This window comes from Panthera onca, chromosome A2 (genome assembly GCF_046562875.1).
Source record: "Panthera onca isolate mPanOnc1 chromosome A2, mPanOnc1 haplotype 2, whole genome shotgun sequence".
Lineage (NCBI taxonomy): Eukaryota > Metazoa > Chordata > Mammalia > Carnivora > Felidae > Panthera > Panthera onca.
In genome coordinates this window covers 162,370,765-162,389,501 of record NC_138340.1, presented here as the reverse complement: position 1 = coordinate 162,389,501, position 18,737 = coordinate 162,370,765, and the positions used below count along the sequence as shown (strand labels likewise).

Genomic DNA, 18,737 nt, shown 5'->3' with positions numbered 1-18,737 from the left:
GAGTCACATATGACCACCAGAACATATTGGTAGAACATGGAAATGTGCTTTGGGAAACCTTCGCATGGATTATGTGAGAAGTACCAAATAGAAAAGTAAAAAACAGATAGAGAGAGACACCTCCTACTGTTATCCATATATTAAAGGGGATTTTTGCTCCAGGAAAACCAGAAAGGTCTCTAAAGCCTTGTTTACACATAATTTCTATCAGTGCATAATGAATGAATCCAACGAGAAGGTGGTGTTTGACTGGCAGAGGGGTTGAGAATGTGGCTGGGAATTTCCAAGGAAAAGGAGGAGAGATGTGTTGAGGGTAGAGCAAGACTAGCTCTGAAATCATCTTGAACTGTTACCAAAAACTGAAACTCACACCTGTAGTCTTAGAAGAAGTGGCAAACGTAGGGCACCTGGGTGGCTCAGTCCGTTGAGCATCCCACTCTCAGTTTCAGCTCAGGTCATGATCTCATGGTTTGTGGGTTTGAGCCCTGCGTCAAGCTCTGCACTGATGTGTGGAGCCTGCTTGGGGTTGTCTCTATCACTGCCTCTCCCCTGCTCATGCCTCTAAATAAATAAATAAATTTTAAATAAAATAATAAAGAAAAATAAATATCAAAGGTATTTTCCAAGAAGAAGTGGACTGCAAATTTATGGAAATATGATGGAACAGAAAACTTTTATTATAATACCAACTAGCAAGCAGTTCAGCTGGGAGAGGGTGGTATGTGCAGTAAGGTATGAAGGTCTGAGGTGATGGAGGTGAAGTGGCAACAGTTAGTTTCACATGAAAAGGAGAGAACTGGTTATTCAGCAAATATGTTGCATTAAAGTCTGTCAAAGAGTTGCTGTAGATATATCTGAATACAGCAAACCGTTGTTCTCTTCTGTGTTGAATCTTTGTCTTTCAACTGCTCTTTCTGGCATTTCACTTAGTTGAGTTCTGAGAGGTCTAGTTTCCAGACAACTCTTTGTTCTTCAGTGGGCAGCTGATAAGGAACAACTTGAGTCCCTCTGTAAAAATGTAACTAAATAAATTTCCATTCATCTGGAAAGAATTCTAATAGCATCTCTATCATTAGACTACCTAACATGAAGAACCAATCTTTGTAACAAACCATATGGGTAAGGTGATTGCCATGTCCTAAAAGCAAAAATAAGTGAGTAGAAGCAACAAAGGGAGAGGATCCACCAATCTAGAAGGAATCTGGATTTCACTCGGGACAAATAGAGAAATTTTGGGGTCATCTTCTTAGAAGAGCATCAATACCTTCTACTCTGGAGTTCCACAAACTGAGAATGTGTCCCTCCCCTGGTAAGTCAATCAAACATCTACCAATCACCACCAGTGAATCTGATTATACCCCTTCGTCCTGAGAGTCTGAGAGACAGAATCGAGAGTGCTTCAAGGTTGGTGAATGAGTTCTGGGGTGGGGGCTTGGCAGGGCCAGCAGAAAATGTGTAGCAAATAAGGAGATCTTCTCATTCAGGTTAATCTTCCATAAACAGGTGAGAGAAGATAGGAAAAACCATCTGCAGAGCTTTCATGATCAAGTCAACTATCTTATACTGATTCTCATCTGTGTGTTTTTGCAGCTTTACAGCATATAATGCCTCTTTCTCAGCCAATTCCCTCTCCATTTGTTCCATTTGTCTCTGCTGCTCCAGTTTATCCTCCAGCTTTCTGATTTTGTCTTCAAACTCCTTTCTTATAAGCACTCTCTCTCTCTCTAGCTCTGCTGCGTAAAATTCTTGCATTTCTTGCATTTGTTTCTGAATCTCGTTGTCAGCCGTTTGGTACATCTTGTTAGTGTAGCATCTTCCTTCATTCTCGGCCACAATGCGCTGGACCAGGGTGAGCAGCTGATTCCTCTGGGCCTCCTGCTCAGCTCCTGTTGCCCGATTGTTGAACACGCAGTAGCGATCACCAAACTTGCCCACCAACTCTCGGATATCTTTGGGTGCTTTCTGTAAGTAATCATGGAAATTGGTGCCATCCAAGTCATCTTTCCGGGTGAATAAGAGAATCATGTATCTCCTAGCTCTGAGTCCAAACATTTGCAGGATCTTCTCCGTGGCCTTTTGCTCTTCGTGCGTGTACCGGCCCAGCGGGACCACCAGGAGCAGAGCATGGGGCCCTGGGGAGGTCAGGAAGATGCAGTGAGCAATCTCCTTGCAGGTGTCAGCATCCTGTACCTCGGTGTCAAAAATGCCAGGCGTATCCACGACCACAATTTCTCTTCCCTGCCACCTGCTGCTCCCCCTCTTACAGGTCTTGGTGACTGATGTTGCCGCAATGCTGGAACGAAACGCTTTCTCTCCGAGGATGCTGTTGCCTGTGGCACTTTTCCCTGCTCCAGTCTTACCCACTAAGACAAGTCTCAGCTGTGAATCTCTGCCATCTTGGTTTCTAAACCCTGGGACATCAGGAAACAAAAGCCACAGCATTAGGATGGTAATCCAGCTGCTTCTCCTGCATGGCCCCCCATTTCCCCTCACACACACCCCTCCTCTGTTGCCCCAGGGTCCCCTCCCATAAGTGACTGCTGCACTCCCAGGAACTCTATAGAAGGCCCTTCTAGAGAAGCCTATTCAAAGTCTATAGAAAGCCTGAAGTTCTCTTGCAATACTTGGGGAATGCCCAAGTACTTTCCAGGATTTCCTGGAGCTTCTTACTCTTACTTTTTGTAGCTAAGTAGCCCACAGAAGAGGAAACAAAATATTGTAGTTTACAAAGAGAATTCTGAGCTGCTGCTGCTGCTGGTAGCTATTCCTCATAAGGGCAATGCAGCAAGTAACACAAAATCTGACTTTGGGGCATCTAAGTGGGAGACTCCCCTCCCCATTTATATTCAGAATGGAACTTTGCTTCTCCCATTAAGAAGCCAGCTAGGCAGGTTACACAAGCCAACCCATCCTTGCAGGGTACAAAAGGGATGCTTGTGTGGAAAGAGAAAGTGTCTTTTTCTATTTCCTGTGTGCAACCATTCTGTCAGGGATTGTGAAACGAGAGAGAACAATAAAATTTACATTTAAAGTTAAAAACCTTAGGTTAAAAACCTTAGCTTAGAGTCCAGTGAAGTTTTCATATTCTTAATTAAGACATTAAAGAGTTATAGACAGGAAATATCAACAGATCTCTAAAATTATTAGAAAATCTCTTGATACATAAAAAATAAAAGAAACAGAGCCCCTGGGTGGCTTAGTCAGATGAGCATTGGACTCTTCATATTGGCTCAGGTTGTGATTCCAGGGTCATAGGACTGAGTCCCACATCAGGCTGTACACTGAGCATGGAGTCTGCTTAAGATTATCTCTCTCTATTCCTCTCTATCTCTTCCTCTTCCCCTGTCCCTCTCCCTCTTTCTCTCTTAAAAAAGTTGAGGGGCGTGTGGGTAGTTCAGTCAGTTGAGTGCCCGACTTCAACTCCAGTCATGATCCCACTATTTATGGGTTCCAGCCCCCCATCGGGCTCTTTGTTCACAGTTCAGAGCCTGGAGCCTGCTTCAGTTTCTATGTCTCCCTCTCTCTCTGCCTGTCCTCTGCTCACTCTCTGTCTCTGTCTCTGTCTCTGTCTCTGTCTCTGTCTCTCTTTCTCTCTTTCTCTCAAAACTAAATAAACATTAAAAAAATTCTTTGGGGAGCCGCCTGGGTGGCTCAGTGGGTTAAGCGTCCGACTTCTTGAGGTCTATGAGTTTAAGCCCTGCACCAGGATCTGGGCTGACAGCTCAGAGTCCAGTGCTGGCTTCAGATACTGTGTCTTCCTCTCTCTCTCTCTCTCTCTGCTCCCACTCTGTCTCTCTGTCTCTCTGTCTCTCTCTCTCTCTCTCTCAAAAATGAATAAATATAAAAGAAATTTCTTAATGAAATAAAAATGGATACAGTTGAGAGCATCAGTAGAGTTATATTTTCTTAGCTTCACTAGATTAAGCGTTCTACTTCCTAGGAAGGTTGACAGATAATACCAGCTCAGCACAGCAATTCTCACATTTTTCAGAATAACTGTGACTTCGGTTAGACAACAAATCATCTATACAACTGTTATGCATTTGTATTCAGTAATTCATTGCATACCTCCTTATGGTGTCTATACAGTCTCTGTCTTCAGGATTTGTTAAACACAGAACTCCCCACCACCACCACCACCCTATAGAACATAGGTGGAAATCACATTTGAAAGCCTGTACCTCTGAGGAGACAGACCCTGACAGCATAACCCTAAGTGAGGCTGATTCCTGCATGGGGAATCCTGTATTATGGCCATCCTTTTCTGCTTGAACATAATGCATATGTTATCATACTCACAACATTAGAGACACTATTATAAACAGCATTTTATTTGTCAGACACAGCAACAGCATTGATCCAGTCCCTTAGACCCAAAATCCAGCAACTGCCCTTGATTCTTCCCTTCCTTTCCTTTCCCTTCCCTTCCCTTCCCTTCCCTTGCTTTCCCTTTCCTTTCCATACCAGCACATTCTCTGAGCTCCACCTGCAAATCTGTCTACTTTTCTCCCTCCACTTTGAAGGCCACCACACTAGCTCCCACTACCATCAACATCCAGGCCTCCAGAGTCTCCCAGCTGTTCTCTCTGCTTCCATTTGGCCCCCTTCCATCTACTCTGTCAATTGGAATACTCTTTTAAAAATGCCAGTGGAGCAGAGGAGAGATATTGCAGAAGCTCCAGCTCTGGGTTCCACAAAATCTGTAGTTGGTCTCCACCTCCTTCCAAGGATTAGCAAATCATCCCCAGTGCAGAGTTCACACATGATAACCAGATCCCGGCCTGAGACAGGTAGATTTCCAGAAACCGAGAACACTGAATACAGAATGGCTAAGATTATCAAAGGAAACGTGTGGATGGGAGTTCAGATTATCATTTAGTTAGCATCCCTATGCAAGGCTCCAACTTTGGGACAGCCTGAGGGCATCTGCCTAGCAAGGAGGAGGGAAATCACGGGAGGAGAAACAGAAAGGCGTTTTACCCAGAGAGAGTGGACAGGGTGGACAGGAAAGAAAGAGCAGAGGACATGAAGAGGAGATCAGATAGATACAGGGGTGGAAACATTTTGCTCCAGCCGGATGAGGGCTGGCTGTCAGCACAAGAGAACCCCTCTGCTCGCTGTCCTCCCCCACCCAGCCCGGGGGGACCCAAGCAGGATATCACCGATCTCACCGCAGCTGCTCCTGGGGCCACCGGGGCTGCAGCACGGATCGCTGTTGGGGGTTGCCATTGCAGTGTGAATTCCTGCCATAGAGAAACAGAACGTGTGGTTTTAGGGAGGTGAGTGGTACTGGAAGCCTCAACCTCGTGTAGCCAACAGTTTCTTCTCTTCTGCACACTTGCCACTTGGTTTCCCTGCCCTATTTCCCAAGACTTCTCTGCTCTCCACATTTGGGCTCATCTTCAGATTGTTCCCTTTTCTTCACACAATCATGCACTTCCAGTGGTCTGTTAGCACTCCTTCAGGGTGGCCTTCCCCTGGGATACTGAGGATTTACTGACAGACCCCTTCCACTCCCCTTAAGAAGCCAGACTTGCCTAAACAACGCATTCCTTGCTAATAAATTCCTTTCGTTGTCTTCTCTTTTAATGCCCTCTCCCTGCCTTTAAAGACCTTTCTTCTGTAGTTCAGTGGAGCACCCCTCAATTTGCAGGATAGGATGCTGCCTGATTCATGAATCTTCCATAAAACCAATTTTTTGGCTGAATTTTGTTTCATAACAAAATTACTGGAGCAGACTTTGACTAGGATGGGCTGAAAATGCTCGTTGTTCAGGACAAGCTCTTCTGATGGGAAGCCATCAAAACAAATATACAACACTGTGAGCAAGACAGACCCTTCTCTTGTAAGAAGAGTTCTTTCTTTATCCCTTAAGGACAGGGAATAGGAAAGAGCTTCTTGTAAAGCAAGAAGAGAAAGCACAGAATTTTTAAAAATCATTTTTGGGCACAACGTTGGTGCTGGTGATGGGTGTTAGGGAGGGGGAGGATAACAGAAATAGGGAAACAAAAAGTATTTCGGTGTTTCATAAGGTCCTTCTTCTAGCTTGTGGGCTCTCTCTTCAGTCTGAAGTTCTGGGCTATGTATCCCAGCTCAGATGTCAGATCAAAAGACTACACTTCTGGGGTGCTGACCTTGGGTGGCTGGGTTCTCCTACTGCCTAACGAACAGGCATCCATTGGTCCCCAGCTCCTCCCCAACTGCCGAGGGTCACCTAGAGATGAGGGGCATCTCCCTCATCTTGCCTCCTAAAGGCATGGGGAGGTTCCTCTTCCCCAACTCTGAGTGAGGCTCAGAAAGGGGCAGCCCTGAGCAGGCAGACAGCTGGGTAGCAGAGCCTCTGATCCTGACCTGGGTGCTGGCTTTGGGGCAAGGGACAGTGACCTGTGCTTCTTCATCTCCCATCTGCTCCTCCCCATAGAGCTCATTCTGTCTGCTCACCCAACTCTATCCCTGAAAACTTCAAGTTTATTTATACTTTCTATTAATAATGAGGGGAATAACATTTGTACAAGTATTCTGTGGGCAGCAAGCCCTGAAAGACAATTGATTTGTAGGGCTCAGCCCTCAAAACAGATTACAACCTAAAGTCAGAAAAAAACAGGAAAAAGGAACCAACAAGAAAGATACAGTCTGAAAGCATGTTTGCCCGGAGGTTTAAAACGTACGTCCGGGGGAGAGGTCCCCTCTCCATCAAAATCACACATTACCCTTTGTTCCCTCCCCCAAATACCCCTTTTCTCTTACCTGGAAAGTTTGGGTCCTGCTCCCTTCTCTAACTTTGAAGACAATGCTAAACTAAGAAGTTGAGAGAAAGGAGAGAGGATGTGAGAGGAGGAGCTGTACAAACTTGCTCTTGCAAGAGACCTGCCCACTTCGTCATCTAGCCTCTCAGATAGAACTTCCTGTAATTAATGATTTCATTTTTGCAGTACAATAAGTTAGCCATTAACCACACGGGCTGTTGACAACATGAAGTGTGATGAGTGTGAAGGCAGAAGTGAATTTTTAATTTTATTTCACCTGAATTAATTTGTAAAGGTTTTATTTTTAAATAATCTCTCCACCCAATATGGGGCTCATACTCACAACCCGGAGATCAAGAGTTGCATACTCCACTGACTGAGCCAGCCAAGCACCTCTATTCGAACTAATTTAAAGTTAGACAACCACATCTGCCTTGTAGATACCATGTTCATCCATGCAGACTCTACCAGGAAGGACAAAATAAGGGTTATGCTGTGACATTCTGGAAAAACTGCTGAGTCAAAACTAGAGAGCTGCCAGCTCTGAAAAGCCTGTGTTCCCTGACCCCACGTCTCAGCACAACAGGGGTCTTTCAGACCAACGTCTGCTCCTACTGCTTAGGTCTATATCAGTGTAGGCAGCCACTATGTCCTCTCCTTCCTCCCTGGGACTAGGGGAGAGTTGTTATTTCCAAGGTATTATCTGGTTGAAGCCAGAGAAGGTAGCTTATCTTAACTAATTAGGATAGGTCCAAAGTTACCCTGTGAGATGGTGTTCAGACCATTTGCAATAGGCTAACCATTAACATCTGACTCTACCTGCCAGGAAAATGTAAACTGTGAGAGTATTGTCAAGCGGGGGAGGGGGTCCCAGTTCCCTAGAGACACGGATCCCATTATTTTTTTTCTATATGTTAGTTTTCCAAGTATCTTTATTTTCTTTTTTTTTTTAATTAATTTTAAAGTGGGGTGGTTGAGTGGCTCAGTCAGTTAAGCGTCTGACTTCAGTTCAGGTCATGATCTCACAGTTCCTGAGTTCGAGCCCCACATCAGGCTCTGTGCTGACAGCTCAGAGTCTCGAGCCTGCTTCGGATTCTGTGTGTCTCTCTCTTTGTATCTCTCCCACTTGCACTCCATCTCTCTCTTTAAAAAGTGAATAAACGTTAAAAAAGTTTTTAATTATTTGAAAAGTTTATATTTTGCTACTTGTTTTCTCAGTGCAGAGTCTGACACAGGGCTTGAACTCACAAACCATGAGATCATGACCTGGGCCCAAATCAACATTCCACATTTAACCCACTGAGCCACCCCGATGCCCCAACATGATTTACAATCATATAAAACTGGCCACAAGGTGTCACACTACCTGTGTCCGTGCCCTGTTACAATAAGAATTTCTGTCTTTTCTCATCCACAGATGGAGTCTATGCCCTTGGAACTCAAAGCCTCAAAGGTTTTGCAGTTTGCCTTTTTACAATGTGAGCTCCTTTATGCATTTCTTGTTTCTGCTTTATAATTTGACACCTTTTTCAACCCATGTCCTCCTTCCCATGCATCTAAAAATATCTGTAACCCTCTACTAGAAATGACATAGTAAACAGACGAGAAGATGATTCCTATGCACCTCACAGCTCAGTCCTTAGAAAGTCTGTAGTCTACCTTCGATGTTAATGTTACCAAGTCCCCACCCAGAACCTTCTCAACAGAACAAGCACATTTGTTCTAAATTTACCTGTGCACAGCCACACTTCTTTCTTGTCTTCACCACAAGCATTTCCTGCCACATCTCCTTCTGTTTTGAGCACCTCACAGGATATAAGGCTAAAGGGCAAGGTCCTACCCAGACCTGCCATGGAAGCCTAATTAAGGACTGGCTTGAACTGAGTAAAATGACCAGTGCGGGCTGTCCCTCTTGACTCTGACGTTCAGAGTCTTGACAATGGAGATTTTAAATTTTTTTTAACGTTTATTTATTTTTGAGACAGAGAGAGACAGAGCATGAACAGGGGAGGGTCAGAGAGAGAGGGAGACACAGAATCTGAAACAGGCTCCAGGCTCTGAGCGGTCAGCACAGAGCCCGACGTGGGGCTCGAACTCACGGACCGCGAGATCGTGACCTGAGCCGAAGTCGGCCGCCTAACCGACTGAGATACCCAGGTGCCCCCTGACAACGGAGCTTTTAAAAGCCCAAGCTGCTTATGGAAAATTTAATAGGTCCATTTATTACTGCTTATTTGAAATAATGACAACTGGTAATTTGAATTAGGATTTCTCTTTTTCCAAGTTGTGAATGGGCACAAATGATACCATGTAAGTAACATCAAAGTAGTTTGCACATTCTCTCTCACTATATTTTATTTCTATTCAACAAGAGATCGGGTATCTCAAAGTCAAGATGGCAAACTGGCCATACATGAACCATTGTGGAAAAATGGATTAATAGAAACTGTAGACAACAGACATCCTCTCTTTCTACAAACCCTCAGGAATCCATGTCATGGAGAGCTTGGGTGTATGAGCATCGGTGACGAGAGGTCTCGACAGGTTTCTGGAAGGCAGAGAGAATGTAAGACCTGAAACCACAAAACCCCAAGGAGAAAACAAACAGCGAGCTCCTTCACATTCATCTTGGTGATGAGTTTTTGAATCTGACACCAAAAGCAAAAGTAGGCAGGGGGGGACTACATCCAACTACAAAGCTCCTGCAGAGCAAAGGAATCCTTCAACAGAATGAAAAGGCCAACCTACAGAATGGGAGAAAATCTTGGCAAATCATGTATCTGATAAGAGGCCCTGGGTCAGGGGGTCCACAGGCCACATGACCCCAGGGTAGGCTACAGAGGAGGCAGCCACCAACGTCACCAGGGAAACCCTGTGGAAGTGGAGCTTCAGAAATTTCAGCTGCTGTGGACGGGGCTGTGTGCAGTGATTCCATGATCTTTTCATTCCCCCTAATTCAGAACCCCACACTACAGGGGCACCTAGGTGGCTCAGTCAGTTGAGCGTGCCACTTTGACCCAGGTCATTATCTCACAGTTCACGAATTCGAGCCCCACATCTGGCTCTGTGCTGACAGCTCAGAGCCTGGAGCCTGCTTCAGATTCTGTGTCTCCCTCTCTCTCTTCCTCTTCCCAGCTCACACTTTGTCTCTCTCTCTCAAAAATAAATGAAAACATTAAAAAGATATTTTTTAAAAAATTTTAAAAAGAACCTCACACTTCAAAGTATCTCTCCCCAAGTGTGCAATTAGAGGGTTCTTCTTGAAGACTTAGAACATCTTTAGAGGAAGCCCTCTGCCAGCCGCCCTGTAGGGTCCCCTTGGCAGGACAACCTGCCATGCTCTGTCACCTCAGATGGAGCCTATGGTTACAACCCCTCACTGGTTACATGGAACTCCTTTTCTAGCAATTTATACTTAAATATGGCATCAAATATATAGCAGGGAGAATAGACACCTGAGGAAAGATTACAAGATAAAAGGGAGCAGGAAGAGACAGAGACAAACAGAAAAAAATCACCCTTACCAGAGACATTAAGTCAGAAAACAAAACAGGCCAAAACTAACCAAACACATGAAAATAAACTTCTCTTTTAGGTATCTAGATTATCAATCCTCCCAGTGAAATCAACTAAAAGTACTGAAAAGTATTACATATATTTTCTTAAAACCATGGGTGAACAGGCAACAAGATACGCTGTCTCACACCTGGGGCTAATGGAGGTGGAAACCCAGAAGAGTCGGGGAGGAGAGCAGCCAGCTGGCACCGGAAGGGTATTTTAGCAACCTTGAAACCTAACCTTCACTTCTCAAAGCCACCCTGACATAAAAATGAGAGTCAAGGCCAGATCTGATTGGAGCGGGGAGTCTGCTGGGGGGGGATTTTCAACACAAACCCCACTGGGTCCCTCCCTCAGTGAGGGGTGACTCAGAAACCCGTGGCTTCTGCTGAGGGGGTCAGATGATAGGTTTGAAAAAGAAAAGGGCAGAAAGCAATTTAAAGAGGCAAAGATGCTTTAAGAGAGAAATCAGAAGAGGATAGGGGCAGAGGACATCTTCGAAATGATAATAGTTGAATTGTTTCTGCACTGATTAAGTTCACCAATCCATGCATTTGCAAACTCTAACAAATCACAAAGAAGATAATTAAGAAAGCATTCACACCGCAAACTGGTGCAGCTGCTCTGGAAAACAGTATGGAGATTCCTCAAAAAATTAAAAGTAGAACTACCCTATGACCCAGTAATTGCACTAGTAGGTATTTATCCAAGGGATACAGGTGTGCTGTTTCAAAGAGACACATGCACCCCCATGTTTATAACAGCACTATCAACAATAGTCAAAGTATGGAAAGAGTTCAAATGTTCATCAATGGATGAATGGATAAAGAAGATGTGGTGTATATATATATATATATAGAATGGAGTATTACTCAGTGATCAAAAAGAATGAAATCTTGCCATTTGCAACTACATGGATGGAACTAGAAGGCATTACGCTAGGTGAAATTAGTGAGTCAGAGAAAGACAAATATCATATGACTTCACTCATATGAGGACTTTAAGATACAAAACAGATGAACATAATGGAAGGGAAGCAAAAATAATATAAAAACGGTGCCCTCCCTTTTCTCCTCTGCCTTGTAATGGCTGCTCCCGAGACCCAGGGGGCTGCTGCCTGAGGGGAGGAGGACTGCAAGAGCAACCATAGAGAATCTGGGAGTGTCAGTTATGAGGTAAGGATTGTATCCTGGAGCTGCTTTCCCTGCCAGAAAGTCCAGGTGGCACCACCGCTTTAGAAGGTTCTCCATCTTGTGAGAACCTTGTATTTTCTGTGCCTTGTATTTTCTGTGAAGAACATTTTCCTATGGATGAACAAGACAAACTTCTGAAGCACATGATTATTGAACATAAGATGGTCACAGCTGATGTCAAGTTGGTTGCTGATTTCCAAAGGTACATTTTATATTGGAGGAAAAGGTTCACCGAACAGCCCGTTACAGATTTTTGTAGTGTGATAAAAATCAAATCCACAGCTCCACTTGAAGAAGAAGACAATTACTTTTTTTTATGTTATGTTTTACCAGAAGATAGAGTACTTAGAGAGGAACTTCAGAAACAAAGACTGAAAGAAATTCTGAAACAACAGCAGCAAGAAAGAAATGATAACAATTTTCATGGTATTTGTATGTTTTGCAATGAGGAGTTTTTCAGGAACAGATCTGTTCTTTTGAACCACATGGCCAGAGAACATGCTTTCAACATTGTCTAGCCAGACGACATTGCAAACTGCAATGAATTTCTGTGCACATTACAGAAAAAGCTTGACAACTTGCAGTGCTTATACTGTGAGAAGACCTTCAGGGACAAAAATACGCTTAAAGATCATATGAGGAAAAAACAGCATCGGAAGATCAATCTTAAGAACAGAGAATATGACCGATTTTATGTCATCAATTATTTGGAACTTGGAAAATCGTGGGAGGAAGTTCAGTTGGAAGATGATCGGGAGTTGCTAGGCCATCAGGAAGACGACTGGTCTGATTGGGAAGAGCGCCCTGACTCTGCTGTCTGCCTATTTTGTGAAAAGCAAGCAGAAACAATTGAGAAATTATGTGTCCACATGGAGGAAGCACATGGTTTTGATCTCAAAATAAAGTCAGAACTTGGATTGAATTTCTATCAGCAAGTAAAATTGGTCAATTTCATTCAAAGGCAAATTCACCAATGTAGATGTTATAGTTGCCATGTGAAATTCAAGTCCAAAGCAGAGTTAAGGACTCACATGGAAGAGACTAAACATACATCACTGCTTCCTGAAAGAAAGATATGGGATCAACCAGAGTATTATTTTCCAACCTATGAAAACGATATTCTACTATGTACACTGTCTGACAGTGAAGGTAACCTGACAGCTCAGGAACAAAATGGAAATATCACCATCATCAGTGAAGATACATATAAACTGCATGCTTTGAAACAAACCAGTATTTTGAACCAGTTGCTACTACATGAGGGCTTGAAAAACTAGAAGAAAATGCCACAGAAGCAACTTTTCATGTTTTTCGCTTATGAGACAGACTCAGAAAAATTGTTTAAATTTGAACATCAGCAAAGGATTAGACCCTGGTGAAATAAAATTTTTCAAAAGTACTTTTTAAAAAATAAAGTGAGGACTTTTTGTATTTTTGGCTATAACGTTTTACTATGTAATCATTATAAATGATCTCATTTCATTAGACTAGGTTATCTATAATAAGGAGGACATGTGGGGTGCCTAGTTGGCTCAGTTGGTGGAGCATGTGACTCTTGATCGCAAGGTCATGAGTTTGAGCCCCATGTTGGATGTAGAGATTACTTTAAAAAAAATTTTTTTTAATAAGCAAGACATGCAAATCACAAATGAAGTGTTCAAATTATTGATAAAGTTTTTTTCCTCTATCACCCATTCTCCTACAGACTGGTAGATGTAAGAAGTTCTATCCCTGTTGTATCACACCAGGCACGTAATATCCATGTACCAGTTTTAGGGATGTGAGAATTGACAGTCCACTCAGGTGTTGACAGCCAGTGGATTCTTAGAAAGTTCCCCATCGGTCTTTCATCTAACCAGTTTAGTATTCATTGGTAATTGTTACCTATTATTTTTTGTAATGGCTGCAAAATGATGATTTTTCTAATTCTATCATTTCTTTTACAGTGGGCTCTTTACACAGCATGTGTGCTATGGAGCACTGGAGTTTTAAGTTCTAGTTTTCAATTGTTAGTACCAGTCTGTGTAGGCAGTGCCCAAAGACTAATCTTGAAGTAATATAGACTGTCCAGAGCCTCAAGCCTAATCTCCTACCATATGATCCAAAATTGACTGGATTTGTAAGTTATATAGGCTCTGACCATGGCTTTAGATTTCCAAGCCTCCAGCTTTGCAGACACCTGCACAAGGCTTTTATTAAAAACCAAGCAGAGAAATGAAAGCCCTTATTATAATGGAAAATGCTTAAGTTAAAGACGCAATTGATCTAAAAAATAATAATAATATAAAAACGGGGGGGGACAAACCTAAGAGACTCTTAAATATGGAGAACAAACAGAGGGTTGCTGGAGGGGTGTGGGAGGGGGGATAGGCTAAATGGGTAAAATACATTAAGGAATCTACTCCGGAAATCATTGTTGCGCTATATGCTAACTAACTTGGAGGTAAATTTAAGAATAAATAAATTATTTTTTAAAAAAAGAAAGAAAGAATTCACACCTTAGCACATAGTAAAATTATATCCCATCAAAGCAGAAAGACTATCTTAAAGGGAGTCAGAAAGAACAGAGAGATGAACTTTGAGGAAGAAATAGTTGGAGTTATGCTGATTTCTTTTAATTTATGTATTTTGAGAGATAGAGAGTGAGCAGGAGGGAGCAGGGGGAGAGAGAAGCCCAAGCAGGCTCTGTGCTTTCAGTGAAAAGCCCACTGTAAGACTCGATCCCAAGAACTGTGAGATCATGACCTGAGCCCAGACCAAGAGCTGAACACTTAACCAATTGAACCACCCTGGTGCCCTTTTTTTTTAAGTAAGCTCTACATCCATTTTTTTAAGTAAGCTCTACACCCATCAACATGAGGCTCAAACCCATGACCCTGAGAGTAAGACTTAAACACTATATCAACTTAGCCAGCCAGGTGCCCAACAGAGGAGCCAGGAAACAGTGGAGGTAGGTTTTCAGTGCGCTGAGAGAACATGACAGTCAACCTGAAATCCTAGTCTCAGAGAAAATTGCTGTCAAAACTAAGGGCAAAATACATACACCCATTTCAGGCAACACAGACTGAGATTTCTTGACACAATCTCTAGCACAATCTCATTAGAGGAATTTGCAAAGAATGTATCTGAGGCAAGAGGAAAGCCATCCAGATAGTAAATCACAGGTGAAAAAAAAAAGTAAGTTTAAACAAATGCAAAAATACTAATGCTTCCTAAGGTTTAAAGGGGGAGAATGAGAAAATTAAATATTCAACAATAACGATATATAGATTGGGGTTGAGGGTGGGAATGGAATTAAAATGTTCTAATTTGTTGTATATGAAGAAGATTAAAACAGATTTCTCGAGATTTTAAGCAGTTAAGAATGTATGTTGTAATCACTGGGTGATTACAGGAAAAGCACACGTAATTTCCAAACTAGTAGAGAAAAACACAAAATGTGGAAAAAAAATCCAAATCATTCAAGTTAAACCACACAGAGGAAGGGGAAGAAAAAGAAATACAGAACAGGTTGGACAAGTAAAAGCAAAGACTAAAATTTTAAATATGCATCCCCATAAGTCACAAGTTTTAATTATGATAAATGCACCAATGTTTTCAGTTAAAAAAAATAAGGAGTTTTGGAGGGGACTGAAGAAGAAATCCAAGCCAAAAACGTTAAGTGAGGGAAAACTTGAAAGCAAAAGTGTAGGTAAACCTACAAGCACATTCTAAACAAATAAGAACAAAATATCAAACTACATAGACTTTTAATTCAATAATTCTCGAGAGCTTATCATGTGCCAGGCACTGTTCTGGGCAACTGAATACATCAGCAATGAGAGCTGGTAAGGATCCTTCCTTTCTGAATCGCTTAGTGGTCCTTGAAGGAGCAGAAAATGAACAAAAAACAAATTTGTAAATTACAAAAGATATGAGATGTTCCCTTGTAAAAGAAGGAAAATCACAGAGGGAGGGTAAGGAGGGGGGAGAGTAGGGAAGATGAGTTGAATGCACACCACAGTCTCGAAACACCTGCCCTGTTCATCAGGTGTAAGTAGTCCCACTCATCAAGACAAAACACGGTTTTACATTGATATGCACCACAAAGGGAGGCATCACATGTATAAAGGGAATAATCAAATCACAAGAGGAAACAGACAAATCTCCATGTATGGTGACAGATTTTAACACACACCTCTCATTGCTACAACAAGCAGATACAAAAAAATCAAAAAGTACACATGATTGATAAGTTAGACCTAATGAGCATATGTAGACTATTTCATGAAATTTCTGAGCCACTTGTTTTCAAGTACATAGGAAAAATTTATTAACGTTGTTCTTATGTTTGTCCATGAAGAAATGCTCTAAAATTTTTGAAATACCATAGACAACATTTCCTGACCACAATGTAATTAAAAGAAAAGTAAATAAAATGTCATATGTTTAGCAATTGGAGAACACAGTTTTAAATAACTGATGGGTCAAAAGAGACAAAAACAGAAATTGATCAATATTTGGAATGAAGTGTAATTAAATTACTGCATTTCAAAGCCTATGAAAAATTACAATTTAGCTTTCAGTGTGTATTAGGAAAGAGAAAGAATGAAAATTAATCAGCAAAATACATATCTGCTTCAGATTCTGTGTCTCCCTCTCTCTCTGCCGCTCCTCCACTCATACTCTGTCTCCCTCTCTTTCTCTCAAAAATAAATAAACACTTTAAAAAATTATTCAGTTTCACTGAAGGGTACATTTTCTACAATCCCTGGCATATGCCTGCTCCCGGAGAAGAACCTGCAGTGTAGACAGGGCTGCTTAGAGCTCTCCCCAACCTGCCCTTCTCCTCCTGTCCTTGCCTTGGCTCTGATTGCTCATGGGCTGGGGGAGAAGAGGCAGGAACACTGAAGACCAGTCAGGTGTAGTCTGGCCTTGGTGGGGGTGGGGGATGGTGGCAGCATACTTAGTGCCTCTTCCCCCGCCCAGGAGACCTTTAATGAGTCTTTAGAGAGTCTTCCCTGGGAATCTGCAATCACAAGTCCAACAGACGGCCACTCTCTCCCCTCCCGCCGATTGCTTCCATGTCTGTTCCTGGTGCCTGGACTTCCAGACCTCTGGTCCACACAGAAGCTGTTGGGATCCCTGCTGGGCCCCTGGGCAAGTCCCCTTCAAACTGGCTTTGGCTGCCTCCCTACTGTATGGCCCACATTTGATATGAGGAACCTATACTTTTGCCCCCCCTCCCTGCTCCTTAGTGAAAATTTTGACTGCTTCCAAGACAGCCACCACCGTGTGTACCCTGCTCCCTCCACAGAACACAGCAATAACCTTCATGTATCCCATGGGACCAGCAGGGAGCAAAGCCAAACTCCAAAGGACACACATCAAGTCTCTTAACATACACCACCCACATCCCTCTGGCAGCATCAAAGTCCTGAGGCCACCTCACTAGCTTTCGGGAAAAGAAAACCTCCATCTCGCTGGATATGGCACGCAGAGAGGAGTCCCTGTGGGGCTTCCCTTATATAGTCACACGGTTACACCTGGGTCACCTTCTGCACTGGGGGGATGATTGCTCTACAGATGAACCCCAAGAATTGACCAATTCTAATTTGTCATTGTCCCTATAACTGAAGCATTCTCTTTTAAAAGTCATTCCTCCTGGGATGCCTGGCTGGCTCAGTTGGAAGAGCATGCGACCCTTGATCTCAGGGTCATGAGGTAGAGCCCCATGTTGGGTGTAGAGATTACTTAAATAAAACCTAAAAAGAAAAAGTCCTTTCCTCTTGACCCCTTCAAATATCTATCAAATTAGTCGAAGGACTAAATCTTACAAAACTGGTTCTCGCTTCTTCCTTTGGTCATCCTATGTGGATATTCTGGCATATAGCTTTTGACTGTGGGGTATTGGCAATTAGAAAGATTCAGCTGAAATTGGAGATATTTATGTTAATATCCACCCACATTTACCCCAAGCCTTTCACATAACCTTCGGACCCAGATTTCAAGCTAATGCAGGTCGTTTATATTGGACCCTACCTTTGACATCTGATATTCAACTTGTCACAAACCTAACTGAACGTTGTTGCTCCTGACTCTACCCTTCCCCTGAAAATCTTACCTGTCACCCTGAACTTTCCTGTTTCTGAACAGAAGCATGATCATCCTACCCATCACCCACATGGACACATCCTACACATCCTTCACAGTAGACTTCACACCTACATCCTTCCTCAGGTCTTCTTCTATAAATCCTTGTTTAAATTCCCCATCATGAGTCATGACTATCACATATTTCAACAACAGGGATCATGCACACATTAAGCGCTGGAAATACCACAGTCTTCAGCACTGAAATAGAACCATCTTCAGTGAAAACTGGGACATAAAATATGTTAAGAGAAGTGAGTGAGCAATATTTCAATTGTCAAGTGAAGAGATAATGATTTATTTGATTTACTCGTTATTACTCTGGGTATGTGTTACCTTCCAAAATAGAACCTAAGGTTGGGAAAAAAGAAATTAGCTCACGTAAGCTGCACATTCAAAAAGCCCTCACACAGGTTAATTGTATTAAGAATGCTTCTGCATATCTCTGAGCGAAAATATCTTTTAAATGGTTCTGAAATGAAAAAAGTCAGGAGAGAGCATGAATACTTTGCTCTCTAGAGATACCATCACACAGATGAGTCACTTACAAGGAAGTACTTTTGAACATAAGAACTGCATGATGGCAAAGAGTACTTTGGTCTCACTTTGTCTTTGACACATGTTTTCTCAGGAGAGGATTTTTCTTCTGTGTTGCTTTTACTGCGTTCTGAATACTGGTGATGAATCTTAGAATGAGCGGGTATTTAGAATCTTAAGTTTTCCAGACTTAATCTCTAATCCATCTCCCGAAAAGTCGCTGATATGGTAAATACTATCAGTCATGTTCACAGACAAAACAAAGGACAAATAAATTCTAATAATTTGGATCTGGGATGTCTGCAATCCTTGTGAGTGACTGACAGTCACCTATCTAACTTTTAAATTTCTCTATTATTTTAGCAAGACAGAACCTTTCATCTACTTACTGCAAATGTCACAGCATGGAAGGGTAAGGAGAGATTTTTCTGGTGTCAGAAAACAAGCACTAGAGGGAATATAAAACCATCAACAACAATAAAGATGCTCTGAAAGAGAACTGGGTACCATAAGATTTATCAATCAGAATCTCACAGGAAAAAGATAATCTGCTCTCATTAGGTGCTTGGAG

General features: G+C 42.4%; 1 protein-coding gene and 2 pseudogenes across 3 annotated transcripts in view; 2 read left to right on the top strand and 1 right to left on the bottom strand.

Annotated features, from left to right (window-relative positions):
• The window catches only part of LOC132675410 (GTPase IMAP family member 1-like), a 62,862-nt pseudogene that overhangs the window by 14,621 nt on the left and 29,504 nt on the right, over positions 1-18,737 (top strand). The gene's annotated exons all lie outside the window — the stretch shown is intronic.
• LOC132675258 (GTPase IMAP family member 4-like) lies at positions 645-8,614 on the bottom strand. 2 transcript variants are annotated; one of them, XM_060627665.3, is made up of 3 exons: positions 8,479-8,614; positions 5,172-5,243; positions 645-2,411 (listed from the first exon to the last, which is right to left on the bottom strand). In XM_060627665.3, exons 1-3 carry the CDS (start codon positions 8,597-8,599, stop codon positions 1,486-1,488), a joined length of 1,119 nt encoding a protein of 372 aa, XP_060483648.3. In that variant the 5' UTR covers positions 8,600-8,614; the 3' UTR covers positions 645-1,485. The 2 variants fall into 2 exon arrangements, with proteins under 2 accessions (XP_060483648.3, XP_078293783.2); XM_078437657.2 differs by lacking the exon at positions 8,479-8,614 and adding an exon at positions 6,748-6,881.
• On the top strand, positions 8,727-12,928 carry LOC132675257 (zinc finger protein 277 pseudogene; annotated as a pseudogene).

What these genes read in the sequence shown, in the direction of transcription:
- LOC132675258 (XM_060627665.3), bottom strand. Translation starts at nt 8,599, where the DNA reads ATGGCAGGTCTGGGTAGGACCTTGCCCTTTAGCCTTATATCCTGTGAG. An exon ending in AGAAGTGTGGCTGTGCACAG is followed by an intron (nt 5,244 to 8,478) that starts GTAAATTTAGAA and finishes TCTCTATGGCAG; the next exon opens with GAATTCACACTGCAATGGCA. An exon ending in TGGCCCCAGGAGCAGCTGCG is followed by an intron (nt 2,412 to 5,171) that starts GTGAGATCGGTG and finishes CTGATGTCCCAG; the next exon opens with GGTTTAGAAACCAAGATGGC.